We start from the raw sequence: 26,867 nt of genomic DNA, 5'->3' as shown, positions 1-26,867 counted from the left end.
CAGACTCTAAAATAGTGGAAAGTCGTGGGCAGGCTCAACAACAGGCACTGCCTTTAACTCACAGCCCTTGACTGCATCAGGCATCCGGATGAGCATGTGTAAGATATGAGGATCTGCTGGAGAAACAGCATCTGGGAACTTTTCTCTCTCCTTGTCTTAACTAAGAGTTGCAGAGAGATGGAAAGCATCTTACAGGCTCTGGGGTTTGTGTGGGAATTGCCACTTCCATGTAACATCTGCAGTTCCCAGCACAAGAGAAATGTGCAGCTGGACCTGAGGCAGCCCCTGTGCAGCCCTGGCATGAGGTGGGGCTGGAGAGAGCCCTGTCTTCTTGTACAGTGTGGTGGTACTTGTCTTCTGATCTTTAATGGTGGATCTTGATGATCTTAAATGTCTTCTCCAACCTAAATGATTCTGTGATCCTGTGACTGTTACAGGAGCAAATCCAGCACGTGTGTGTCCATGGTGCTCTGCAGTAGGAATTTTTCATCCCATATTCCATGTACCTGCCAGCCCTCTGATCTTATAGACAGACACTGAAGCTGCTGAGCTGGCCACAAAGGGTGGAATTTTCAGCCCTACACACAGATGGATTTAGTTTGCTCCCACAGGGAGCTCTCCTCTGAGAACCTGAACACAAAGGTCCAGGCTGAGGCCATCGAGTGCTGTGTCCTGCTGCCACAATTGCCATAAATGGGGCTGGCACGTGGCTAAAACCTCTGTGGGCAGGCAGTTTTCTGTATTGCCATTTTTAAAAGCTCTTGGTCATTTTCACACAGGTACATGCAAACCAAGATATGGAAGTTTTCCCCTGAGAAAAGAGGAAGAGCTGCTGGCCAAGGCTGAGCCCATCACAGGCACCCTGCCCAGCAAAGCCATCACAAAGCATTCAAGTGGCTCTTCCACTCTCACGTTTCTCTTGGCCACTTGGTTCCTCTTATTTTAGCTTTGTTTGAACAATCTCCTTGGTAACTGGAGACAGAAGCAGAATTTTTTCATGCTCCTCATCCGATTGGTTTCCTGCCTATCTCAGCGCTGGGAGGGATCCTTGGCAAACCTGTGTTTGCCTTTTTGTTCCCGTCACAGGCTTTAACCCTGTTGATCACTGGGGACTTCAGGATATCTGGTGTCTCTTTCAAAGGGTTTTTGTGCCCAGAGTTTCAGCTGAGAGGCACGTATTTCACAACTGAATTTATTTGGCAGTAAACAAATAAAAACAGGTGGTGTGTCAGTCACAGTGTGAATGGTGACTCCTGAAGTTGCCTACATGCTCCTGATCTCCAGAGTGTCCAGCAGCAGGGAAGCTCCACTGGAATGGAATGCAGAATCCTTGTCAGAATGCTGCAGCCCCCAGAGTGGCAAAACCCTTCAGCAGGGGCAGGGAATGGCTCCTGCTGTGGCAGCACCCTCCAGCCAGGTCCCACACACCTGCCTGAGGACACTGGGGTCCTTCAGTCTTTTTGGAGCAGTTTCTGTGGGGTAAGGGCATTAATCCCTGGCAATTCCTAGAGACCTGAAGATGTTTGAAAAGGCATAGGAAAAATCCCATTTTAATTGACATGCTTTTTTCATCTCAGCTCTGGAGATGTAAGTCATTGAAAAGGAAGAAAGGAGACAAACCAACAAACCAAACAACTACCAAGCTGTCTGAAGATTTGCTGGGCTGGGGACAAAGAACCCTACTGCTGGTACTCAACCCTAGCACATGCTTTTCCTTGGCTAAAGCCATCCCCAAAGGATGAAAATAGCAGTGTGAATACATGAGGCAGCACCTTTAGTGCATACTTGAGATTTTGGGGTCATCTGTTGACTTATTGGTCCAAACAGTGTCCCTGCTTAAGGCAGCATTGTCCCAGCAGCAGCCCCTCTCTGGGCATGGCTGAATACTTCATGGGGTGTTGTCTGAGCTTGGTGGCCTTATCCCTGGATGGAAAGGACAAATGCAGGATCTGCATCACCTCCCTCACAGGGCTTTCCTTGTGGCATAGTGACAGCACTGGGGCATAGCTCTCAGCTTGGGTGATGGTTTTCAGAAATCCCTGCACAGCATCCCAGCATCCCTGATGTTTCAAGCCTATGTAATGACAGCATTTCATGTGCTGGTACCCAGACACTTCACTTGGTCTTTTATAGCATCAGGTAGCCTCTGATACTGTCCCAGCATGGGGGACTTGCCAAAGGGAGTCCAGACCAGGGGTGAACTCTGTATCCAGTCACTTAAAATGCTAAATTGTGAGCATTCCACTTGAGCCTCCCTAGAACCCTGGCAGAGGATAACTTACAACTTCTTATAAAAGTTCAGTGTGAGTCTACTATCCAAGTCTTGAAATCCTTCACTGGTCAGGGGATGATAAATGTAGTGATGGCCAAATGTTTGTTCCTGCCACACCATCAGGAGGCTTTGATCCTGCTGCTGGGTCACCAAGCCAAGAATTTCAGAGGAGTGTCTGGAAAAGCAGGGCCTGATCTTTGGGGCCAGCCATCAAATAAGAGGAGTCAGACTCATGCCTGGCTGAGCATGGAGCTGAGCATGGATGCTTCTCTTGAAAGCAGACCTGCACATCCTGTATTGATGTTTGCCGTTTGAATTTTTGTGGCATGCCCTCTGCTGTCACTGAACATTCCTCATATTCTCCTTCTTTTCCCATGTACAGCTGCTTTTCCAGAAGCAGAGCTGGCTGTCAGCAGCCCTAGCAGAGTGGCAGGGCACAATCATGACTCCTTGTCAAGTGTCTTCCCAAATAAGAAGGGAAATTCTCCCTCGCCCTGAAATCCAGGCAAGCAGGAATTGAAATCTGCCTTCCCTGGGAGGGAAACACTGCCAGGATTGATACAAAGTCTTGCTGTAGCAGCTCATGCACAGCACATTATTTTGGGCTTCCTTGAATCCTGATTCCTGATGCTGAAGTCAGGTTGTTAGATATTGACCTATTATTTCTGGTGGTCCTCACTGTTTTGTTTAGTCAGGTTTAATTCAGCAAAGTTTGCTAAATGATTTACAGAACTGCAAAAATGCCCTTTTTTGCTGGCAGTCACTCATTGAAATTCATTTTGTGGAGGCCAAAAGCCATATAAATAAGAGTGATGTCTTCTGTTTGAAGAGCATTGTCATGGCAACTATCCAGGTGCACAGGGGAAGAGCAGTCATATTTATTTGAAAGGTGAGAGCAATTATTGTCATGAGGGGGAACCTGGCTGCAAAGAAAAGCTGGATGTGTATTTGGGTGCAAGAAGCAATTGTGTGCCAAGTTTCTGTCCCCTTATTTACCTGCCTGGACAACTCACAGACCTGACTGCCCAAGCCAGGTCAGTCAAGAGAAAAATCCCAGAAAGGCAGACTAGGGGGAAATGCCAGATTTTGGCTCTTAACCCTTAGGCTTAGAAGTGGGATTTGCAGACTTTTGTACTGAGCAAGGATGTTGGGCTGGGCTGAGCTCTGGGCAGTCAATCCTTTGCTTGCAGCACAGGCTGGATTTTTCAGCACTAATGCAGTTTTCAGCTGGCATGGGCAGGGCTGTGCACAGCCAGGGGAGAAGTTATTTCTACTCTGTCAGCTTTCCTAGGTACCTTAAGTAATTGCTGCTGGGGGTGTTTTTGATCAAATTCACATCAAATGTGTTTTCCCTCCTAGTCATCAGTGGTATTGCACTCTTTGGGCAAGCTGTCCTTGGAGCTGCAGACACTGATTTAGATTGGTCTCTTCTGTTTGATCCCTCAGGGATCCTGCCTCCAGCAGGCACTCTGGGAGCTTTAAGGGCTGTGGATCATTATCACTAGACATGCATGGCAGTGAGACTGGGGAAAAGCAGGAAAAGAGCTTTTTCCTGGTGTCACCACATCCAGAGCCATGGAAAAGGAGGCCACAGCTGGAGCTGAGGAAACATTTAAGCATGACCGAAGGCTCAGGCACTGGTTTGGGGCAGATCAAGAGAGTGCATGGCAGTGAGACTGGGGAAAAGCAGGAAAAGAGCTTTTTCCTGGTGTCACTACATCCAGAGCCATGGAAGAGGAGGCCACAGCTGGAGCTGTGGAAACAATTTAAGCATGACCGAAGGCTCAGACACTGGTTTGGGGCAGATCAAGAGAGCCCCATTCATCTTCATCCAGCTGGTCCCTTGCAAGATGTGACACTGGCAGATGGATGAAGTGCATTAGTCAGAGCACAGAATTCACAGTCACATCAGAGCAAACATTGAGGATTTGCCAGAAAAACATTTCTGATCTGACAAATCCTTCTCAATATGGTCTTCCTAGGAGGAGAGTCAAGCAGCATTCAGTCTGGCATGTGAAATCATCTTACCTGGCAATCGTTGCTCCTGAAAAGTATTTTCTGAGACACTGAGCATCAGCTGTGCCTGTCATCTCCCAGCTATTTGAGCAGCAACAGCCCTCAGTCTTCCTGTCTCTGCAGACCACCTCTCATGCCTTGTGTTTCTGCAAGGGCAGGGAAGAGCAGGCTGGATCTTTTTCCAGGCTTTTCCTGGTAGTGATGCTCTGGAGCAGGACGGTGTTATGTATTTGAGCCGTATGTTGTCATTTAAACTCAGCACATCCCGAGGCCAGGGGAGCAGTTGGTTTATGCAGACATAGAAATGACAACACAGCCCTGCGGTCTGATTGATGCAGGAGACCTTGGGGAAAGAGGCGGAGGGCATACAAGAAAATGAGAGGAGCCAGATGAATTTTGGCTCCAGAGGTGGGGGGAAGGTATAGAGAGACCATTTCCCAATTTCCACTTCCCCCTCCCCTTGTCTGCAGTGTCCAGGCTGGTTTGCTCGATTGTTTTGGGAGGCATTGGAGTGTGAAGCCCCATGCAGACCTGGGCTGCTGGACCAGCACACCAAGCTGCCACTTCAGATCAGCTCACATCCATACTTCCCAAAGCATGCGTCATGCTTCGTTTCAGGCAGGTTTTCCTTTTCCCTCCCTGTCATGTTTGCAGTGTGCTGCAGGCAGAATTTTCATTAAGTACAGACATTTCATGTCAGCAAGGCTTGGTTTGGCAAAGGATCCTGCATGGGTGACTCATGGGACATCTTACACAGATGGGAACCCATCAGCGGGGACAGAAACCCTGACAAACCCTCTCCTCTGCCAAAGACCGCTGTTGAACAGCTAAAAACACGTGTGGCACGAGGTCTTTCACATAATCTGGCCCATTTCTGCCCCTCTTTTGTCCCTCAGGAAAGTTTTTCCCTGCACCCTCACCTGTGTCCCCCACCACACACACACACGCCCTGTGCCTGGCACAAGCACATCCACCATGGACCTGGGTGTCTCTCTGTACATGAGGCTGCCACCTCCTCACCATAAGGTGAAATTTTGTTGTCAGCTGGTGAAAGAAAAGCCCCATCACCTCCTTTTCTTCCCAGCAACAAGCAACTTCCTTCCTCGAGTATCTCTCAGGAATTTGCGCAGGGAAGCTGCTCTTGGTGGTTGGTTCCAGCCATGCCCGGGGGTCTGGTCCAGGCTCCTCACTGTGACTGGGGCCCATTTATGTGGCCCTGCCCTCTGGCTCAGGTGGTGCCCAGCTGTGATGATGATGTTGATGATGATGATTTTGGAGTTTTCTTGCCCCAAAGCCCCTCTGCACAGGCACTGCCCAGTGCCCAGTGACCTGAGCAAGGCTGGGATCTTCCCAAGCCACGTGCCCATCTCTCTTGGCAAGCTCTAATTTCAGCTGATGAAGTGACTGGCTGACAGGCAGATGTATGAGAAATCAGTGTGGCAGGGTTCTGTGGGAGTCTGGGAGCCCGTGCTAGGACAGGCAGCACCGATGGACGTGGCTTTGCAATGTCACCTCCAGAACACGTGTCCCTCATGGCTATTCCCTCAGTGTACCTGATGGCCCTCTTGGGTGGGAAATGCTGGTCTGTTGGGACATCAGGGCTGGCAGCACCAGGCTTAGGCAGCACAACCCACTCCTGACTGCCCAGCCTGGATGTTGTAGCTGTGAATCACATCCTCCAAGCTACTCCTGTGGCTCTCCTGGGCAATCAGTGGAAGCTGGATGGGTGACAAGCTGCAGAAGTGCATCATTCCCTCTGTTGATTCAGGAACAAGTGTCTGTGCAGACAGCAGCAGCGTGCCACGTTCTCATGGGCAGGCTTGTTACTGACTGCTCTGACAGCTGCTTGTGTGTTTGTCGTTTTCCTGGCCCACTGGAGACACCACCACTGACTGTGTGCAGAACTTCCTGGCCATTCCAGCTCTGGCATGACTGTGGTTCTGACAGAGAGCTGAGGAAGTGAGTGCTGGACTTGTGACATCTCTGCTCCTGGAGATCTGGCCCTGCCAAGAAGTGCCCTGGATGATGTCCCCTGTCCTCCAGGATGTCCTGCCTGAATCTTTCCAGAGCTGGCTGCTGATGCCCTCCAGGCTCCCGTGGTCCTTGCAATGCTGTTTGCTTGTCTGGGCCAGGAGAGGGTTTCTGCCATTTCATTGAGCTAAGCAGTGCAGTGCAGATTGGGAATGGCAGGATTTTTGCAAATACACTTGGGATTTCTACAGGTATGTTATGACTGTGCAGATGTTTTGGTTGAAAAGGAATGCAAAGGTCCATGGAGATCCTCACCAATCATTTCTGATGCCATTTGATCCCTTGAGGGAAAAGGCCAGTGCAGACAGGAGAGCTGGTTGTCCCTGATCCTTATATCTTTGCCTCGTGCTGTGCTCATTTTCTCTCCTGTGGTCAAAAAAATACTCATAGAGAAATATTTTGCTGTTGATCTCTGTCCAGCTCCTGGCACCCTGTGCCAGACTGTTCTAGCTCATTACATATGTACCTGTCCCTGCACACTCATGGGATTGCTCTCAGGGTGCCTTCCCCAGCTGGCATTTTGCTCTAAGCTTTGTTTCTCTTCTTGTCCTGCTTTTGCCATTGTACATTGCTGTAGCAGCTCTTCCCTAGAGCATCACCAGCCAAGAGGACTTTTCCATGGGCTGTTGCAACTAAGGGTTATGTGTGGGAATGCTGTGATAAAAGACCTCTTCAGTTTGAATGAAGTAGCATGGTTTGAAATGAAAAGTAAGTCCTGATGGAGAGCGTTGGACTTGGAGCAAGGGCAGAGCTTTGTATGACACGTCCACAAAGTCACCACCCCTCTCCTGTTGCTGCTGCGTGTCTGCAAGAGAAGAGGTGGAGCTGAAATTCTGCAAGACCTGTTTACTCTTTGATTTCCAGTATACAGAAATGAGATTAAATTCCTTCCCTCAGCAATTGCTTGCACTGCAGACTCAGGGAAGTGCAGTTTCTGGCACAGAAGTGCCGACAGTCGGATGGGTCATGGATGCCCTCAGTCTCCATGGCAGAGCAGGGCTCCTTAGCTCAGGTGAGATGGACCCAACACCAGTGCAAGGAAAACCCAGCAGCACCAGCCCTGGTTTGCTGCTAACTTGCTCCATGGTATAACTGGAGGAAGGAACAGGGAGGTGTGTCAGGACTGGTGATTTTTTCAACACAGGATTCCCTGTAATTCTTCAGAAATCGTTCCTTCCCATATGCAGCATGACTGAGGGTCAAAAGAGGAAAAAACCAATCCAGCTGTTTCAAGGGCTGTGGTGTTGTGCACTCATAAGATCTTGAGTGTTTGGCTTAAATACCCTTGAATCCTGCAGACATTAGGTTATGGCAGAAACACCACTGTCAGCCCCAAATCAAAGCTGATTCTTGGCCTCTGTCTACAAGGGGCAGCTTGGAAACACCCTCTGTATGGACTCCAGATTTCCACGAGGTGAAGAAAATGTGTAATGGTTTAGAGGCTGCTTTTATCCTTTGGTTTTTCCCCTGTGTCTTTTGGCTTTGGGACTCCTGGATCCTGGCCCTGCAGTGACACAGCATGAGGGGTTTCAGGGTGCTAAGAAGTGTCCCTTTGGTTTTCTGTTATGCACTATCATAGCTTTTTCTGGAAGAGCCCCTGAGGCACAGGAGGCAGAGATCTTAAATACAAATTTCAGCAGGCACTCGTGCTGTGGGGCCTCTGGTCTCCCCATCCTGCTGTGTCCAGCTGGGAAAGTCCAAGGACAGATGCTGCAGACAGTGCTTGCTCTGTGAGCCTTCTGGCTCTGCCCACACTCCACCTCATTCCCACCACGTCCTGGACCTGGGAGAGGAGTGAGAAGAAGGGACCACATGGAAGGGTCCAGCAGGAACAGGGGGACATCAGTGCATCAGTGCCTGTCCTAGACTGCTGTAGCCAGCAGTCCTTACTTTAGTGCAGGATGAAAGGTGCAGTTGCCTGGCCCTCCTCCTTTGCACTGACCAAGCCCTGCCAGGTGTGTGCAGGACCCTGGAAGGGGCTCTGCAGCAGGCAGGAATTCTGATGGAGATCCGGCACGCTCTAACAATAGCCTGTGTTATTTTCACATCCTTGCTGTTCCTCAAACACCATTAAGAGGTAATCCTTTCCTCCAGGATTGCAGTCTCATCCCAGGGACAAATTTGCCTCAGCAATTTTTGCTGATTGGAAATTCACCCAGAGAGCAGACTTGCCATTTGTTCTGCCTAGCCATTTTCCCAGCAGCCTTGTGCAGCAGAAACAGCAGCAGCACACAAGTCTGCCCAGCACAGGGCACTTGTTCACACCCTGGAATGATCACTTGGAAAACTGCATAACACCACCACCTCCTGGCAGTGGCACTTAAAGCCCCGTTATTCTGCTTTATTGAAGTCCTATTGCTGTTGCATCTAAGCATCAGATTTTTTTTTTTAATTGGCACACAGATTTCTTTTTGTGAGGGAGAATTATTTTGTGAGGCTTTGAGGCGTGCCACACATGGCAAGCCAGAGTACACCCATAGGAAGTTTGTGTCTTGATGTCTCTGCTGCCCTCAGAATTTAAGAAGGCACCTCTCTTAATTAACTTTCCTGAGGGGATTTTTCCTGCATGAGGCCAGGATGCAATGTACATTTTAATGGGAGCTGTCAGGAAAATTATTGATTTTGTTAGTAATGTTTCTGAAATTGTGCCATTCTGGTAATTCTATCAGGTTCTCTTTGAAAGCTTAACTGAGAGCATTTTTATATCCTTCATTAGTTTTTTAATACATGATAATTTCCCCTAACTCATCAACGCAAAGCAAGATCAGCTGCCTGCTTGGTAACCATTTTTCCTGTGTACAAACCTATTGCAGCAATAATTACAAACTGAACAAATTATTACAGATATTCATTATAAAATACAATTACACTGAGCCGTGCTGCATTGTTACACTTTTCACAGCCATCACTTGCTCTTGAGTAAATGGTTTCATTAAAAGCATGAAGGGCAAACTTAATACACTTCTGACTCACAGCAAACAGCACAAGAAATCATCCTGGCTGTTCCTCCGAGTGCTTGAGGTATTTACCCTGAATGAGTAGAAAATGTTGACTCTGCTGCCAAATACTTGTCAGCTTAGCAGAGGGGCTCTGGGTGGCCAGTGCAGATGTGCAAGGAGAGGAGAAAGCCAGAAATCACGGCAGTGTGGCCTCAATTCCACTCCCCTAGAGCGTGGCTTTCTTCCATGTTTATGGGTTTTCAGTGCTGGGACCTGCCAGGAACAGCAGAACCTCCTTCATCATGTCTTGGAGCAGCCTTGGGGCTGCTTCAGCTTGTGCTGGGTGCTCGTGGAAAGTGCAGAGGAGCCAGGGGTGGGATGGGAGACTTTTCTTTGAAGGACAGGGCATTCAGGCTTGGGCAGGGAGAGAACAGTGGGAAAGATGGTTTAGGTAAAAGCATTCACAGGAGGGCAGTGCTGTCAGCTGAGTGTGGGGGGAAAGCAAACACAGGCAGAAGCAAACACAGGACTACAATCACTGCCTTGGCTTTTTGTTTTGTGCTGTTACTTGTCTGGATCGAGATGAGAGCCAGGAGGAGGTCCTGTCCCCACGGCAGTGCCAGGACAGTGAGCAGAACCTCCAGGGAGGAGCAGAGGTGCTGGATTTCTGTCTGTGTTGTCCTTGCAATGGCTTTGCTGTAGGAAGGATCACGGTAGCACAGGTCTGCCACCCCATGTTTGTACCCAGGTTTGGTCACCTTCTGGTGAGCAGCTTTCAGCCAGCTGTTTCTGTGAGTCCCTGAAAAGAGCTGAAACACCTCTGTGCTAATTTTCTTCCTCTGGAAGAGCAGTTTTTACTTCATTGGGTAACTCAAGGAGCAAATCTCTCTCCTGGTGGCCGCAGCCTCCTGTGAGGCTTTCAGCTTCTGTGGTGTGTGCTTGTGGCTGTGCTCTGAGCAGTGACTCTGCCTTCAGACTGTCCTGATGATGTTCCAGGGGCAAATTCAGCAACCCCTGGGTCATGTGAGAGAGCATTGCTGCTCAGCTCTCTAATGGGAGAGGACTAAACCTTGAAGGCTTGGGAAAGGGTGTGCTGCTTGTAAAGTAAAATTTAAGAAGTAAAATCCCACCATCAGTGACGCTTTCCATGTGCCTGCCCTAACCAGAAAGGCCATTTTTCCTTTGCATTCCCTTCGCAGAAAAAGTCCTGACTCCAACATCCCTTTCGAGCTTGTAAATCAGAGCCTCCAAAGCCCAAACTGAGCAGCTGATCATGATGTTGTTCATAAATCTGCTGAGCCTGGGGAGACAGAGCCTCTTCCACCCCAAGCCTGAGCAGTGCATCATGCTTCCAGGGGTTTGGTCTGTGCTGGTTCCCAGTGCTTGTGCCCGTGCAATGTGTGCAGGCTGCCAAGGGGCTGTTCTATACCACAGGTTTTTGGAAAGGGACATGTCTTGCCAAGACACCGCTGGGGGAGGTTGGCCCAGCCTGGCCATGCCAGGGAGGATGGCACCTGCAGGCTGCTGGTGCTCTGTGGTCCATGCCCATCCTGAGGCAAGCTTGGCCCATTGGCTCCTGCCCTTTGCTTTTGACTGTGCTGTCCCTCCAGCCTGTGCCAGCAAAACCACTGTTTTCTGTCCACAGCCCCCTTTTCCTGCTCTTTTCACCTTCCTCCTCTACCTTCTTCTCCTTCTCCTGTTGTGCTCCCTGTTTCTCCTCCTCCCTTTTCCCCCCTTACTCTTGAATCTCTATTTCTTCTTCTCTGTTCCAGCAAAACGATATCAATCAAGGTGATAGATGATGAGGAGTATGAGAAAAACAAGACCTTCTACCTAGAGATCGGGGAGCCCCGGCTGGTGGAGATGAGTGAGAAGAAAGGTGGGGGATGTGCTCCGGGGTTGAGCCCAGCCTGTGTGTCCCTGTCTGGCTCACTCATGTCTGGCACCTGCAACACCGAGCTCACATCCCCGGTGCCTATGGAAAAGGGCAGGAGCAAGGCCACTCCCCGTCCCCCCTGAGCACAGCCTGTCCCCAGGCCACCAAGGCACGACCTGGGCCTGGTGCTGAGGATGCTCCTGCCCTTCCCCATATGCCCCAGGGGGGATGTGCAGCCCCTTTCCCCCAGCCAACCATCTCTGTCACCACAGCACCCGGGCGGACGTGACCTGCATGCGTGTGCGATGCCAATCATGTGTTTGCCTTTGTCTTGTGTTCCCACAGGAAATTCATTACCCTTAGAGTACTTGACCGTGAGGAGTATGAGAAAGAGTGCAGTTTCTTCCTTGTGCTTGGGGACCCGGTGTGGCTACGACGAGGAGTGAAAGGTGTGAGAGTAAAACCAGACCAGCTCTCGAGGCGCTGCCGCTTTCTCTGTGTCTCCCTACTCTCACACTCCTTTCTCCTCGCACTTTGGCTCCTGGCCGTTTTGCCCTCCCTCCTCTGAAGCTTGGCCGCTGCACCTTTTTGCTCTGTTTTCTTTCCTCTTTCATTTGGAGAGGACTCCATCCCACCCCAGGGAGCGAGGAGTGCTCCTGGCACCACCCTGGAGCACCCGGGCAGGGGACGGGGAGCATCACCAGCCCCCACAAACATTTTGGGAATGCTGCCCTGCTGTGCCTTCATTTAATCAGAGAGAACAGCCTCGACAAGTAAAAAGGGCAACGCTGCATCATTTTTATCAGAAGATAAAACAGCTTTCACTTGAGATAAAATGCATGGCCAGAGCAGTAATTTTAGCCTTTTTATGCTGGCACTAAGATCCGAAAATAGACGAAAATCACAGCCCAAGTAGGTAATACCATGAGATGCAATCAGTTTAGGTAAATCAGGTTATGCTCAAATGAAGTTTCATGGCTCTGCATTGGATAATAGCTTCTCACAGGAATAATAAAAACAATTTCCTCTTTCATCACATTTCTAAACCAAAAGCCAAACTTCCCAAAAAGACAGAGTTCACCTATTTTCCCATGCTTTTTTTTTTCTGCTAGAAAATTAAATGAGGATTGATGGCAGCAGCTGGTTCTGTGCACTACTGGTGGCTGAGCAAGAAGCACTTTTAGAGTTACTTAAGAGATGGACCATTGTTAAACCTCTGCAGAAGATTTGGTCTGTCTGCTGCTTTCTAGTTTTTGGGACATCAGCTCTCCCTCCAGAAGGCATTAGGCTGTAATATTTTTTTGATCAGAACAGAGAGGGCCATCAGTGGTCCCCATATTGAGTGGGAACATGCCACATTCCTCTTCAGCTCAAGTGCTAAGTGAGCTGCATCATTCCCTGCATCAGCTTCCCTGCTGGTTGACGTGACTACCTAACAAAAGCTGGGCTAAAAAGTCAGACACTGGCATGACTCAGGCACTGCAGGTGGGGTCTGTGTCATTAAATGGAGCTGGTGGCATCTGTGGAGCATGGACAGTACTGCCAGGATAAAATTACATACACATGGACAACTCAACTCAGCAGCTCCATCCTTGCCCACAGGGACCAGTGTGGGCTCAGCCTTGCAAGTCCAGCAGGAGCAAACATGCTTTCCAGATCCAAGGTTTAAAAATTGTGGTCCCAGCTCTGAAGATCCCAGATGAAAGTTTTATCTAAAATTAAAAGGAAAAGGAAAAGGAAAACAAATTCTTATCTTCCTGGTCACAAAGATAACCGGGGAAACCTGAGAGAAGCTCAGGCTTGCCAGCTCACTAAGTGAAAGGCAAGACAAAACTTTAAAGTACTATTTAAAGCAGCTATTTGCTGCTTTGGCCATGTAATTTTTAACTTTTTTTTTCCTTTTAAACTTGTTTCTTTGTACTTGGTTTGGTACAAGAAGCAGTGAAGTACGAGGAGCAGTGTGCTCAGAGAGACGAGGGCATCTCTGAAATGTCACCCCTGGGCTGTGGTGGGGCCCAAGAGCCACCAGGGCACTAAGGGAGAGGCGTTTTCTTTCGTTTTGGAGATTTAAAATGTTGAGCAACAAGACCCTTGAGCCAAGCCTTGCCACAGACTTTTCTTCTCTCATTGTCTATGCCAAAAGTGCAGCTGCCACTGGAGCCATTGCTCCCCATCAGGCAGCTGGAGGAGGTCAAAGCCAGTAGCTGCTGCACATGGGACATCTTGTGTCCCCTCCCCCAGGGCAGAACTGCCTCTGAGACCAATGGAAGATCTTGCACATACAATTCAAAGGGGAAAAATGAATTTTTTGGAGTGTGTCTTTTAATCCCATATCCACCCCATGTTTGCAGTGGTTTTTATTTTAAATCCACAATCCCATGAAGCATTTCTGTTTAGTGTCTTTCTCTTAACACTAACGGTATCCTGCAGCTTTACAGATCTGAAATCTCTGCCCTGGGATCTGGTGTCTTTCTGTGGATATCCCTTTTGATTTCATTATTCATTTACTTTTCTTCTTCTGTGTTTGTCTCTGTCTCCTTCACAGCCCTGTTGTTGAATGAGCTTGGTAAGCGCATTCATTTTTCCTTTCCATTTTTCTGGTTTGCGTATCTTTGGAAGACAGTCAATTTTGCTTGATGTTTTTCTTTGCTCACAGCATTCTCTTTTAGGGTGGTCAGCACTGTTTAAGCCAGCTCAGGTACCTCATACCCCATCTTTCCTTGGAGTAGAGCCCCAAAGTCACCAATATTAAGAGGTGGTGCAAGGAGCATTTTTGGGGGGGTTGATGCTGTTACAGCCAGAGTAAACCTGCCAGCACCCCAAGATACAAACCTGTGCCACACAAATGAACCCATCACCTCCAAACTGGTGTGGCAAAACAGGATTTCCTGGAGACTGAGAGATGCTTGTTGCTGGGCAGGAAAGTTGGCCAATCCTTTTTGAAGAGTACAAACTTTGCCTCCTATCTTGGGGAGACTTAGAGCCTAAGCAACCTTTAAATTTCCTTCTTGGCCACCTCCACAGTGGGGAGTGGGCACCCTTGTTCCCCACGCATTGCAGCCCCAGGACAGATTTCACCACTTCCACAACATATGTTGGACACCAAGGGGTGGCAGCTTGCAGATGTGGGTTGAAAAGCCTGTGCTCAGGTCTCCCCACACTATCCCTGGGGTGTGTGTTGGGGAGCAGACCCCATGTCCACAGTGGGGCAGGGAAGGACCACCATGTCTATGTTGATGTGCAAATGCTAATCCTCATTTATTTTCTCTCTCTCTCTCTCCCTTTTTCTCATTTTTGGTTTCATCTAGGTGGCTTCACCATCACAGGTATGGATTTCTACTCTTCCCCTGTCCCCCTGTTCCTTTCTCTTAATGGCCATGTGCTCACCCTGCTCTTTCCTCTTGGTTTCCTCTTTGCTTTGGTTCTGTCCTGGAGGGAAACTCTGGAGCGGTAAGCAGGCGCTGAGCCGCGGCCTGCCCGGCGCGGCCCGTCCCGCTAACACCGTGTCCTCTCACAGAGTGCTCTGCCTGCCACACGCCTAACCCGCCTCGGGGAGGGTGGCCTGTCACCCCCCAGGCGACAAGCATTTGTCTTGGAGCAGGGTGGGCTTCTCCGTTCGGTCCAGTTGTCCCATCCATGAGCACAGGGCTCTTCCCTCACTCCCCAGGCCTGAGCCAGGTGCCCGGGCACTGTGGGAGGTGCAGGACCCCATGGCTGCTTCAGATGAGCAGCCCCTGCCCTTCCCAAAAGCATGGCTGGCTCCTCTGGCATGAGCCAGCCAAGCTTCCCTCCTTCAGCTCAACAACACGGGATGGGAAGGTCCTGGGTCCCACACATTGCCCCTCAGGAGCCCTGGAAACACAATTCAGATTTGGGAGGCTCTGGCTCCAAGGCAGGTCTCTTTGGCCTGAAGGAGGAGAAGGGCTTTCCCTCAACTCCATGCCACCTGAGCAGACAAGGGGCATCCAGCAAGGAAGCAGCACTAACCCCGTGTGACATAAGAATGGAGTTCACTAACTGCACGGGGACAGCTTGTGGAGTGTTTGCAGTCCCCCCTGCTGATCTCCTGCTGATCACTTTAATAGGCAAGCCTGTCTTCAGGAAGGTCCAGGCTAGAGATCATCCTCTTCCTTGCACCGTGGTCTCCATCCAAGGTACCTGTGGTGTGGCACAATGTCAGTCTCACATGGACTGACTGGGCTGTTTGCCTACTGACAGATTAACTCCAGTCCTTTATAGCCCTGATGTTCCTCTGCCCATCCCTCAGGTGGACTGGAAGGGCGTTCAGTGGGCTCTGCACAAGGGACGGTGACAAAGGGCGTGCTGCCTGCAGTCCCCATGCCCCAGAGGTCGCACAGATGACAGTGGAGGTGCAGACCTGCTTCACTGATCTTGTAGTCCCTCTGCTGCCTCCTCTTTTAGGGTTTGGAGCCAGGCATTGGCCTGTGGATGGCTTCTTACATCTGTGCTCTTCCCTCCAGCCCCACCATCACAGCAGGCATTGGCTGCCAGCCTCCTCTCCAAGGCAAAGCCCTGCTCAGAAGGAGGCACAGCCAAGATTTCATCTGTGTCTCAGCCCAGGGGCTGCTGACAGAGCTCTCTTACTGTAACAGGCTGGTGGAATTGCCCTGACTGTACTCAGTGCTGACCTGGAGTGCTGGGGAATGGAGCAGCCTTAGTGCTGATCTTTCCCCTTCCCAGCAGTCCAGTGGGAGAGGCAGCAATTGCCAAGCCATAAGCTATTCCCCAGGTTCAGGATGAGCAGGACTCCTCTGAAATTGGATGAGTTGCAGACTTCTTAGTAGCATTTCATAGAACTATCCTGTCTGTTGCTCCATGAACTCCTTCTCCACTGTTCTGTCGCTCACGCTCCCACCCAGAGGCCTCCTGACCTCCACCTCTGACAGGAGGCCAGATCCAGAGTGACCAGCTGGGCCTGGATCACCCACGGGCTCTTTGCTTTGCAGAGGAGAATGAGGAAAAGCAGCCACTGACCAGCAAGGAGGAGGAAGAGCGTCGGATCGCAGAGATGGGGCGCCCGGTCCTGGGGGAGCACACCAAACTCGAGATCATCATTGAGGAATCCTATGAGTTCAAGGTACTGCTCACATCCTGCACCCCTGTTCTTCTTCCCCCCTCCTTTTGGGTTGGCACAGCACTGGGAGGCACACATTGATGGTATTGGAGCAAAGTGAGGCAGTGTGTGGAATCACACACAGGAAACAGGAGCTGGGGAATGCTGCAGGTTGCTTTAAAACATGCCCCTGTTCTCACAGTGAGTTCTACACACTGCTCCTACTTACAGGCAGCCTTGAGTGAGCCCCAAGCCTGGCACTCCCAGTGCAAAGGGCTGATAACCCCAAATGTAAGTAATGGTTGTGCAGCTCAGCTGCTGTGAATGCATGTGCCAGGCCAAGAGCTGAAAACTGGCCATTTCATTATCTTTTCCATTTTTCTGTAGTATAAAAATCTAATAGACCACCCTTACTGTGTCTCTGAGATGGTTCAAACTCCCACCCATGAGCAGTTTTCCAAAGGTCTTTTTTAGCAGCAGCAAAAGGAATTGCAAGTACTTACATTTGGGTCTCGAGCTTAAAATCTGCTAAGCTTGTTCCATAAACACATGCCCATAAGCAGTGGCACTGGTTTTAGCCCGGTATCTCCAATCTCCAGCCCCTAATTGTCTGCTCTGCGTCTCCATCCACAGAACACGGTGGACAAGCTCATTAAGAAGACGAACCTGGCCCTGGTGGTTGGCACAAACAGCTGGAGGGAGCAGTTTATTGAGGCCATTACTGTCAGCGCGGGTGAGTTTGGGCCACGGCTCCAGGTGAATTACGATCACCCTCGCGCTCGGCTCGGCTTGGCTGCATCAGTAACACAGACTGTAGTGGAGCAGCAGGAGGCAAAGCAGGTGGCAGAGTTATTTACAGCGTCTGCATAAATAAGGCAGCTGATTAAAGCCTTTTGTGAGGGCACCTTGTCTCATGTGTAGGAAACCTTCTGCGTGAAGTGTGTCTGTAGCGCCAGGCAGAGCAACACCTTGGCTGGTAGCAGACGGCAGAGGGGGAAAAGTCAGTTCAGTGGGAGAGATCTGGGAGGAGAACACAGTGTGGAAATTTAAAGTGGCATAAATAAGGCTGGTGTGAAGCAACAGTGCTCCCCTTCCCTGGTTCTCCCTGTACCTCTGTGGTGAGGACAACGCAATAGTGAGGGTGCAAACCCTGAAGGAACTCACTCTCTCTGAGCCAAAATTTTCCCTTGACAAAATTTTCCCTTGCCCTGCTTTCTGGAACTCCTGCTGCCCCAGCCAGCTGTGGCTGGAGGATTATGGCTCAGCAGCCCAATAGCTGCAGCAGCACATCATATCTCTGGCTGAACCAGATCCTGTGTGATCTTATCTTCCCTCCCTTGCAGAATTGCCTTTCCCTCAATTGCCTTGCTGTGCCATTCTCGCCGGTGCCAGTGCCATGTTTACCAGTACAGGATATGTTATCATTCCCATACATGTGGAAGAAGGAAGAAAGAAGGTCACCTCCAGATGTTGTTTTAACAGCTGGAAACCCTGTTACTTACTGGCTGGATGTTACAACCTCACAGCCCAGCCTGGGCTGTGTGTGCACACATTAGGGCAAAATCAACCTGCTTAAATTAAATCCCTGGGGAAGGCAATTACCTCTCATCTGGCTAATTGTGCACTGAAATGCATGGGGGAGCGTTCAGCTTCCTACTTCTAACTCTGCTATACAAGGTAACCTCTACCCATCACCAGGTAATTAAAAATGATGGCAGTACTATTTACCCTCTTCCTCTGGAAAACAAGGGCAGGACGCTGTGCAGCAGCTTTCTCCTCAGATTGTGATCCCTCCTCTTGTAGCACAGTTCTGCCCTGAGCCTCCAGGCAAGAGCCTCCCATTATTTTGGATTCAGCATGAACATATCATGCAAGACAATCCTTGCTGCAGGTTTTGTAGCTAATATGGCTAAACTAATCTATGCCAGAACCAATTATGTAATTGCATCCCATGCTAAAGCAAAGATAGTCACTGATGGTTGGATCCCATTTCTGTGACACACATAAAGACTGCAGTTATGTGGAAACCCTGTTGCCCCCATGTCTTGAATATACAGCCATGGTCAGAGCTAACAAATGATTACCAAGCATTTAATAAATGGGATGCATTTTGGTGGACATGAGCTGTCCCTTGCAGTTGTGGATCTCAGTAGTAGTTTGTCTCTGACCTCTGGAGGTACCCAGGCTTTACCTCCTCAAGCTTTGTGCCAGATAAGTTAAAATGCCTTAAACACTGGAGGTTGGGTTTGAGTTTTTCCCCCACAGCTCACCCTGGACACCAGGTGAAAGTCCGCCATCACCACTTCAAAATGTACCATCCCAGCTGAGAAAAGCAACATTAAACCCGCATTTCCCACCCAATGATGACTCAGGGCAGTGTTTGCAGGGGGAGGGAGCAGCAGAAGGTCAGGTCTGTGGAAGGGCAGTGCAGGTGCAGACAAGGCTGTGCCACGCTGTGCTGTGCCATTCTGGGCTGTCCAGAGCCTGTCATTCAGCTCCTTTAGTCTGCTCCCAAAAGTTATAAAGTTTCTTCCACAGCAAAAACGTTCTGGGGCTTGCAGGCCTGATCTGAATGCACCCCTGGGTCACCATCCAAAGCCATTCTGTGTTTCAAGTCACCTCCACAAGATCTGGCCATCTCTTCAAAACAGAGACATCATGGCTGTTGACAAAATGATAGGCAGGTCTGGATGAGTGCTATGACAGTGGCATTCATGTTCATTTTTCAGTCTGTTTCATCATCTCTGTGAAGATTCAGGTCCATAGCAGTCCTGATGCCACCCTGAGCTTGGCAGAGGATTGAAATACCTGCTGCAGAATTACAGCATGAGGACAGCATGGTGTATCCTGCCATTAGCAGCCTTTGCACATTGAGGGAAAACACAGGCCAACACAGGCTTTCCAGGCTGGAAAACTACTCCTTATCTTCACAACAATGCAGAGAAATAGATATTTATATCTACCAAAATAATAACACTGATTAGCTGCTGTTTCTGCCATAGAAAATTTGAAGCTCCAAAGCTTGCATCTTCCCACTGCTAAGGAGCTTCTTTCTACAGCCATACAGGGAGACCTGGTGGTCCACATCCTTGGGGGGAAAACAGAAAGCATCAAAGACGTGGAAAATCACCACACGAAATGCAAGGAATGTCTTTAGTACGACTTAGCCTTGGAATCTTGAACATTCTTGTCTTAGAAACTCTTCCTTGTTTTTTTTAAGGGTATCAGGAAAGCTCCCACTGGCTTAGTTGGAAAAGTGTCACCTCCCCTTCAAGTCTGGGAGTGGTTCCAGTGTGAGCAGGAGGAGTTTTTGACTGTGCCCCAGCAGTGATGCTGTGCACTGTGCCAGGCTGGGGAAGCCCCACGGTTGCCATGCAGTTTGCCCGAGGCACAGGCTGGCCACAGGCTCTCCAGACAGCTCCTCAGAGCTGCAGGAGTCAGGCAAGGGGTCAGCAGCCCCAGTGGGCTCCCTGGTGGGGTCACCCCCACACCGTGGGGACTCCCTGTAGGCTGAATGCCAAGTGCTTTTGCAGAGACAGGTGAGGTGCCAATGCCTGGAGCAGGAAAGGGAGTTCCCACTGACCGAGGAGAGACCAGACATCAAGGAACGGGCAACCAGAACTTACAGGGAAGCATGAGAAGGGGCAGAGAAATGCAGCAGGGAAGCACAGCCAGCAGTGATTGAGCAGGGAGGCTTTAGGGCAGGCAAAAATCCATTACTTGATCCTGGTTTGCAGCAAAGGTGAGGTGAAGCACCAGAGCAGCTCAGCAGCCATCAAAGCCAGCTGCCTTTCCAGAGAGCTGGAAGCGACTGCAGGCACTTGTGGAAAGCAGCTCAGAGCAGCTCAGAAGGGGCTTCCCTGTGGGAGTCTCCACAAGGCAGGCCTTGCTCTCTGTGGGTTTGCCTGTCCCAGTCAGCTCCAGCCAGCACGAGGTTGGCTTTTTCCCACTTCTTCTGAGGGAAGAGCTCTTGAGCAGGAGCTGAGTCCCAGAAAGCCTCTGATGGTTAAACTCAGGCAGAGGTGCTGGCATGAGGCTCTGCATTTTCTGAAGGGCAGGTTGGTTTTTTAAACCATTGCCTCTGGAGTGTGTGTCTGTGCTGTGGAAAGAGGCAAAGAAAGGCCATTGAGTCACTCTGATGATTGCTCAGAAAATAAGATATTTGGAAGTCAAGGCCTTCCAGGGCCCAAATAATGAGACACAGCATTTTGAGGACTGCAGTTTGCATGGGAGCTTTGCCCAACCTCCCCCAGGATGAGCAAATCTGATCAGGCACTGCTGGTTTTCTGCAGGGGAAGATGATGATGACGATGAATGTGGTGAGGAGAAGCTGCCCTCCTGCTTCGACTACGTGATGCACTTTCTGACCGTCTTCTGGAAGGTCCTTTTTGCCTTCGTGCCCCCGACAGACTACTGGAATGGCTGGGCTTGCTTTGTTGTCTCCATCCTCATGATTGGCCTCCTGACAGCTTTCATTGGCGACCTGGCATCCCACTTTGGCTGCACCATTGGCCTGAAGGACTCCGTCACTGCCGTCGTGTTTGTCGCCCTGGGGACATCAGTGCCAGGTAAGCACAACCACGGGGCTTGTTGTGAAGGTCCATCTCCACCCAGGCTGGGGCTGGGGCTGGGGAGGGCTGTGCTCTGCAGGATCCCAAAGCACAGGTCTGAGATATAGATGGAAATTGGTTTTCAGTCTCAGATGGGCTGAAGGATAGAACCAGGATGCAGATTCAGTCCCATGGGAATTATTTCAAGGCCTATCCCACTGCAAAGACTGTGAAGTATCTATTTCTGTGGGCAGCCTCCATGGTATCCACTTTCAGAGTTGGAATTGGTCTTCTGCCTGCATTGGCAGTCCTGCATTTTAAGCATCTGCTGCTTTCACCTTGCTCCTGGCTGAATTAAGTGTGAGTCCATACTCAGAGCACACTTTCCAGCATGGGCATGTTTGTGTGAGATGAGGTTCAGATGGATCAAGGTGAGGTTGCTGAGCTGGGGGAGCTGCTTGAAATGCAGCTTGTGAAGCTCTGGGGATTCCCGTGTCAGCTTGTGTAAGAGAGCCTGTGCCTTTCACTCACCTTCTCCCATGGGCTGTGCAGGGCAGGCAGAGCCTGATTTCTGGACAAGGGGCTCTGACCCACCCCAGCCATCCCTTGCATCAGTCACACCTTCCCTCACCACCTTTAAACTTCCAGTTATCAGCCCCCAGATGCTCAAAGATCCTGAAATTGTCCTAATGCTAGCAAAGGCAAGGAAAAGAAGCACAGAACCAAAAGAGAACAGATCTGGGGCAAGGAACAGAATAAGGAGCATTTTTTAGACCTCTGGTAGTAGAGGCTTTAGCAGAAGGTTTGCAGAGCTTCTTCACATGTTTGACATGTGAAAATCTTCCCTCCTGCTCTTGCTGGCATAAGGTGGCATTTAAGAAGTTCCTTTTTAGAATACATTGGGCTACTCTTGTTTCAGTTGGCTCCCAGGCCGTGCTGTGTTAGCTGGGTGCTGGATGGGCTCCTTCACACCTGCTTCCCAGGAGATGGGCAGGCACCAGAGCGGGGTGCAGAGAAATCAGCACTGACAGGGACCTTCCTTCTCTGCATTGAAAGCACTGCTCAAACTTGCAGAAGTGCATGTGGTTGTTTCTACACTCATCCCTTCTCCCCTGGTGGCAGCTGCAGAGCCATGGAGGCATCAGCACTGTCCCACAACTCTGTTACTGCATCATGATCAAGGCCTTTTCCTTTCCTTATGTGCATTTCCATGGCAGCTTTTTTTTAAAAATAAAGCAGACTTTTGATTTCTTTGCTGCAAATGGACCCTCTCGCTGTGCTTCTATGTGCTCATCCTCTCCTGTTCCATGGAACTGGATCTTTGTGCCAGGCTGCACTTTGCCATCTCAGCTCAGGGCATGATAGGGAGGAACAGAAAGGAAATTCTGTAGAATTAAAAAACATGAAATATGACCTTGTTGTTTTCTTTTCCTGAGCCACACTGGGCTGCCTGTACCCAAGGGGATCTGGGTGTGTAGATATGTTCAGGACTCATCTTCTCATTGTCAGCTGAGTGTGCTCACCTGAACCAACCCACGGACTAATCCCTCCTGCTCTTCCTTCCTCCTGCAGATCCAGAGTGGGTTTGGATGTAAAATCAGCGCTTCCCTCTGGTGCAGAGCAGTGTCATGCTGGTCTGCCTGAAACAAGGTTTCCCATTAAAATGGCCAGCCAAGTTTTATCACTGGTATTAAAGCTGGCAGAGCACCTGGGCAAGCATGCACCCACCCACATGGTTTTTCTTCCCAAGGGACGGAGGATGACCTGGTTTACCAAGGTTTCAGGGCCTGCACAAGGCACTGGACTTCAGGGAGGCAAAAGGTGCTAGAGGCCATACCCTGTATTTCTGACCATTGAGATTCCCCCCTGTGCATTTTCAGACCCTGATGGTCGAAGGAGAGCCAGATGGTCCCCCAGTTCCCTGGAATTTCCATCAGAAGGGGCTGTACCCTCTCCCCTTACCCATTATTTTCTTTCCCCAGGTGTTGCCATGGACATTTGTCCCCAAGTTGCCCTCTTTTCCTGGGTGTTTCCTGAGGTTTTCTCCCCACCTTTCCTTTGCAGACACATTTGCCAGCAAAGTAGCAGCAACGCAGGATCAGTACGCGGACGCCTCCATCGGGAACGTCACTGGGAGCAACGCTGTGAACGTTTTCCTGGGCATTGGGGTGGCCTGGTCCATCGCAGCCATCTACCACGCGGCGCACGGACAAGCCTTCCAAGTCTCCCCTGGCACACTGGCCTTCTCCGTCACCCTCTTCACCATTTTTGCTTTTATCAGTGTGGGAGTGCTGCTCTACCGGCGGAGACCCGAGATCGGAGGTGAGCTGGGCGGGCCGCGGACTTCCAAGCTGCTCACATCCTCACTCTTTATCCTCCTCTGGCTCTTGTACATATTCTTCTCATCTCTGGAAGCCTACTGCCACATAAAGGGCTTCTAAAGGGACAATCAGAGATAGTAAATATGTGTATATCTATATATATCTATATAGAGTGATATATAGGTATAGATATAGATATAAAGCTGTGTATAATGAACAGAGAAAGAATAAAAGAGATTTGCCATGTTCACACACCTGCTGATGGAAAGCGGCTTTGGAGCATCCTTTGAACTAGGCAGGACCCCAAAGCCAGCAGGACCCCTCCCCAGGCAGCAGCCCCAGCCAGGAGCCAGGGGCAGGGCCCTTTCTGCAACTCGACCAACAGGAGCGGCCGATGGCCTCCGAGCCCCTTCCCATCGCTGACTCCCACCGCTGGCCCCCGGGAAGACGGATGAGAAGGCGACCGGGGTGCGCCGGTGTGGGGAAGGCCAGAGTAGCTGGTGAGAAACAGAGCAGTGGGCAAGGGAAGGAGAGGAAAGCAAGGGTTCTGATCTCCCACCGCCATCCAGCTGCCTTCACCACTCGGGAACAGGCCCTCTGGCCCTGTTGGAGAGGAGCGAGAGACCGAACTGAAGACAGGGGAAACTGGGAGCTTTCTAAGGATAGAACACAAACCGTTTTCGTCATTGATTTGGGGTTGGTTTTTTTGTTTCGTTTTGGCGTGTGTACAACTAGCATTTCCCACCCACATGCCCCTCACCTTTCCCTGTCCATGCTTTGGGGGTGCACAGCTGCAGCCTCGTGTCCCGTGTCCCAAGCCGAGGCTGCGCGGAGCGGCGGGAGCCTTCCTCCCACTCCTCCGCCTCCTCGGGCATGCTGTCGTGGTACTTGTAACATTTGCATGAATGAAATGAAATCTATCTGTATATAGCATCCTATAGCGATAGTCCTTCCAACCATGTGGGTTGAGCATTGCAGATTACAAGCATTTTCTTTTCACTGGGTTTTATTTATTTTTAGTTAGTTCGGTTTTGCCATAGGGTTTTGCTCATTTGTTTGTTTGTTTCCTCTTAGCGGGGGTGGAAAGGATGGAAAGCTGTCCCCACTTACTGCTCGTGGCATGGGTCCATGAGAAGCAATAACAGCCATGCAGTTGTAGATTTTCAGGCGGGGAAAACCCACACCCCAGAGACTTCAGGCTCTGTCCAGCCGTGTGGATGGGGTTCTCTGACATGCTGAAGCCAGTGTGAAGGCCCCTCTGCCCACAGGAGGTGTTACACGAGGTCCCAGGGAGTGGGGTGAGCAGTCTGAGGGGAACAAGCGTGGCTGACTCCCAGCAACTCACATGCTTCTGCCTTCCGAGTCGGTGGCTGCCTCAAAGCCCTTGGCACCCTGCTATTCCCTGTACCCCCAGAGGTGTAGTGACAGCCCCTGTTTCTGAGTGTTAAGCCATCAGGACCAGTCCCCAGAGCTGGTCCTTCCCCACAGCCATCTGGAGGCAGGGCTGAAGGGCCGTACGGGATCTCCCACTCCACTGAGCGCAACCAGGACGCATCCCCCAGGAAAAGGTCGTGTTTTGCACTCTCCAAATCCGAAGTCACTGGACAGGATGAGACAGGGAGGTGTGACTCAGCATCACCCCCCTGGTGCCAGGAGTGCAGGCTGGATAGAGAGCTGAGCCAGGGAAATGTGGGTGTAGAGCTCCCCAGGGCGCAGCACGGGGCAGACACTGGGCACTGGTGTTGAGAGAAGTCTCCTGACCCCGATGCCCGTTGCCGGCTTCCTGACATTCCAGCCAGGCAAACTCCCAGCCTGCATGTCCATGGTGAGCTCTTCCCACTCAGCTGAAAACCATGTCTGATGCTTGTACCATAACCAGCTGGCTGGGGGTATTTGTACTCATCTTGAACTATCTGTGGAAATTTTAATTAACCTGCTGTAAGGTTTTCTCTAAGAATATGAAGTTGTGGGTTTTTGGGTTTTTTTTCTTCTCGAGCCTTGTTTCACTTTTGATTTGTTTTAGGGTTTTTCTTTTTTGTTTTTCATTGTTTTGGGGAATCAAACACAGGTGCAGGTTGTTCAGGTTTATGATTACCTTTATGTGCAATGATTTCATTTTCATCTGTTTGGCTTCATTTTTCCTTTGTGTGTATTGCCCACCACTATAGGCAGTGAGTCCACTAATTGTGATGATCCTTATCAATGGTACACAATGCACAGAGAAATAAAGTTTGTAATGATTCCTGATGGATCCAGTACTGCTCCTGCATATTCTCTATGGAAAACCCTTCTCTCCCCTCCAGCTGTTTCCCCTTTGTGGCCATCTCTCCTTGACTCACTGGTTTGCCTTCACCGTGTTTCTGCCTCTGGCAGGGGTAGTGGTGCCTTGGCACGGCCGCCCCTGCCCCATCCCATGCCCTTCCTCCCTCTCCATCTCCATGGTGCTCAGGCTCGGTGTCCGGGGCTCACAGCCTGCTCCACTCTCAGGGGGATGCAGGAAACCCCCCAGGGACAAAGCTGCAGGACAACCCACCCTCCTGGGGCCAGGAGCTGCCCCTGTGCATCCCTGGTCAGTGCTGGCTTGCCCTAGGCTTGGGGAGAGCCCTGGGTGTGCCCCCAAGGTACCAAGCAGCTCTTTCTTCTTGTGTCCTCTACAGAACTGCTCCTGCTCTCACTGCAGCCTCACAATAACCTGTGCTGGGTTAAGCCATGAGCTAACTGAGGGAGAATGCAAGAGGTGCATTACCAGGGCAGGGCCCATGGATGCCAAAGCAGATCTGAGGCACCCCATGAGGCTGGGCTACTCTCAAAGGGTGCCTGCCCTTGCCCCAGTCCAGGTGCTGTGGGCCATTTCAGACCCATCCGTGCCTCGACACAGCTCAGCCAGCACTGAGGAGGAGAGAAGTCTCTCCATGCCCAGGGATGTTGCTCCTCCCTGTGTTTCATCCAGCATCTGTTGAGCTGTCCCCAGATAAACCCTCCCTGCAACGCCTGGGAGGTCCTGCTCTGGCAGCTGAACCCAAACACCAGCCCTGGAGATGGGCCCCAGGCAAGCACTGCCTCCAACACTCCCCAGCAGACAGCACGGCCAGCAATGCCCATGTGCTTCTCCCAGGCACTGGATTGTGAAAGCAAAGCAGCTCTTCTGACCCAGTAACTGCATCTGCTGAAAGGTGATGTGGGTGTTTGCCCCTCATCATTTGCTTCTTCAGAATGAATTGCCTTTGCTGAAGTAATTAACAAGTCAAACGGGACTTGTGTGGCCACTCAGGTTAGCAGATCGTAAATTACTTTTCTGCTCACAGAGCTTTCCAAAGGGAATGATGGAGCAGTGCTTGCTTAGGACAAGGCCTAAATCACAGGCTGGACACCAGCCCTGTTCATGCAGTTGCTCTCTGCCAGCTGTGTGCTTTTGGGCATCTCAAACAAGGCTGTGCACAGTGTGATGTGAGTGTGCTCGTGGAGGGGTCACGGGGGAGCAGCCAGGGGAAGCAGTGTTCCCAAAGGTGCCAGGCTGCTCTCCTGCACAGCCTCCTCTTCAAACCACACTCCAAAGGCAGAAGAGAACTGCCCTCCCCGAGAAGTGCTGGAGGCAGCAGGAGGAAGCCCATCCCTGGCACAGTCACGCCTTGTCACAGCTCAGCTCCCTGGATCCCCTGTGCAATGCCAGAACTCTCCCATCTCTTCTTGTCCAGCCTCCCCACCCTTGCCTGCACAGGGAGAGCATCGAGCACTTCTGATAAAGGCCTGGGTTTATGGATGTTGCCAGAAGCAGCAGTCCAAACCCT

The 26,867-nt window shown here is 50.6% G+C and overlaps 1 protein-coding gene across 9 annotated transcripts in view; it reads left to right on the top strand.

Annotated features, from left to right (window-relative positions):
• SLC8A1 (solute carrier family 8 member A1) overlaps nucleotides 1-25,328 on the top strand; it is a 121,557-nt gene extending 96,229 nt beyond the window's left edge. For 4 of the 9 annotated variants that reach the window (XM_039718906.1, XM_039718904.1, XM_039718905.1 and 1 more), the window contains 9 exons: nucleotides 11,031-11,137; nucleotides 13,680-13,700; nucleotides 14,443-14,460; nucleotides 14,570-14,584; nucleotides 15,220-15,288; nucleotides 16,102-16,232; nucleotides 16,842-16,941; nucleotides 20,501-20,776; nucleotides 22,823-25,328. In XM_039718906.1, coding sequence (XP_039574840.1) covers nucleotides 11,031-11,137; nucleotides 13,680-13,700; nucleotides 14,443-14,460; nucleotides 14,570-14,584; nucleotides 15,220-15,288; nucleotides 16,102-16,232; nucleotides 16,842-16,941; nucleotides 20,501-20,776; nucleotides 22,823-23,199 — 1,114 coding nt within the window. In that variant the 3' untranslated portion in view covers nucleotides 23,200-25,328. Of the gene's footprint in view, nucleotides 1-11,030; nucleotides 11,138-11,479; nucleotides 11,584-13,679; nucleotides 13,701-14,442; nucleotides 14,461-14,569; nucleotides 14,585-15,219; nucleotides 15,289-16,101; nucleotides 16,233-16,841; nucleotides 16,942-20,500; nucleotides 20,777-22,822 lie in introns of all 9 variants that reach the window. The other 5 variants (XM_039718909.1, XM_039718908.1, XM_039718910.1 and 2 more) reach the window with 5 other exon arrangements.
• The last annotated feature ends 1,539 nt before the right edge of the window (nucleotides 25,329-26,867 follow it).

Source organism: Passer montanus, unplaced genomic scaffold (assembly GCF_014805655.1).
Source record: "Passer montanus isolate IOZ18808 unplaced genomic scaffold, ASM1480565v1 scaffold40, whole genome shotgun sequence".
Classification (NCBI taxonomy): domain Eukaryota; kingdom Metazoa; phylum Chordata; class Aves; order Passeriformes; family Passeridae; genus Passer; species Passer montanus.
The sequence above is the reverse complement of the archived record's forward strand: the minus strand, read 5'-3'. Positions and strand labels throughout refer to the sequence as shown.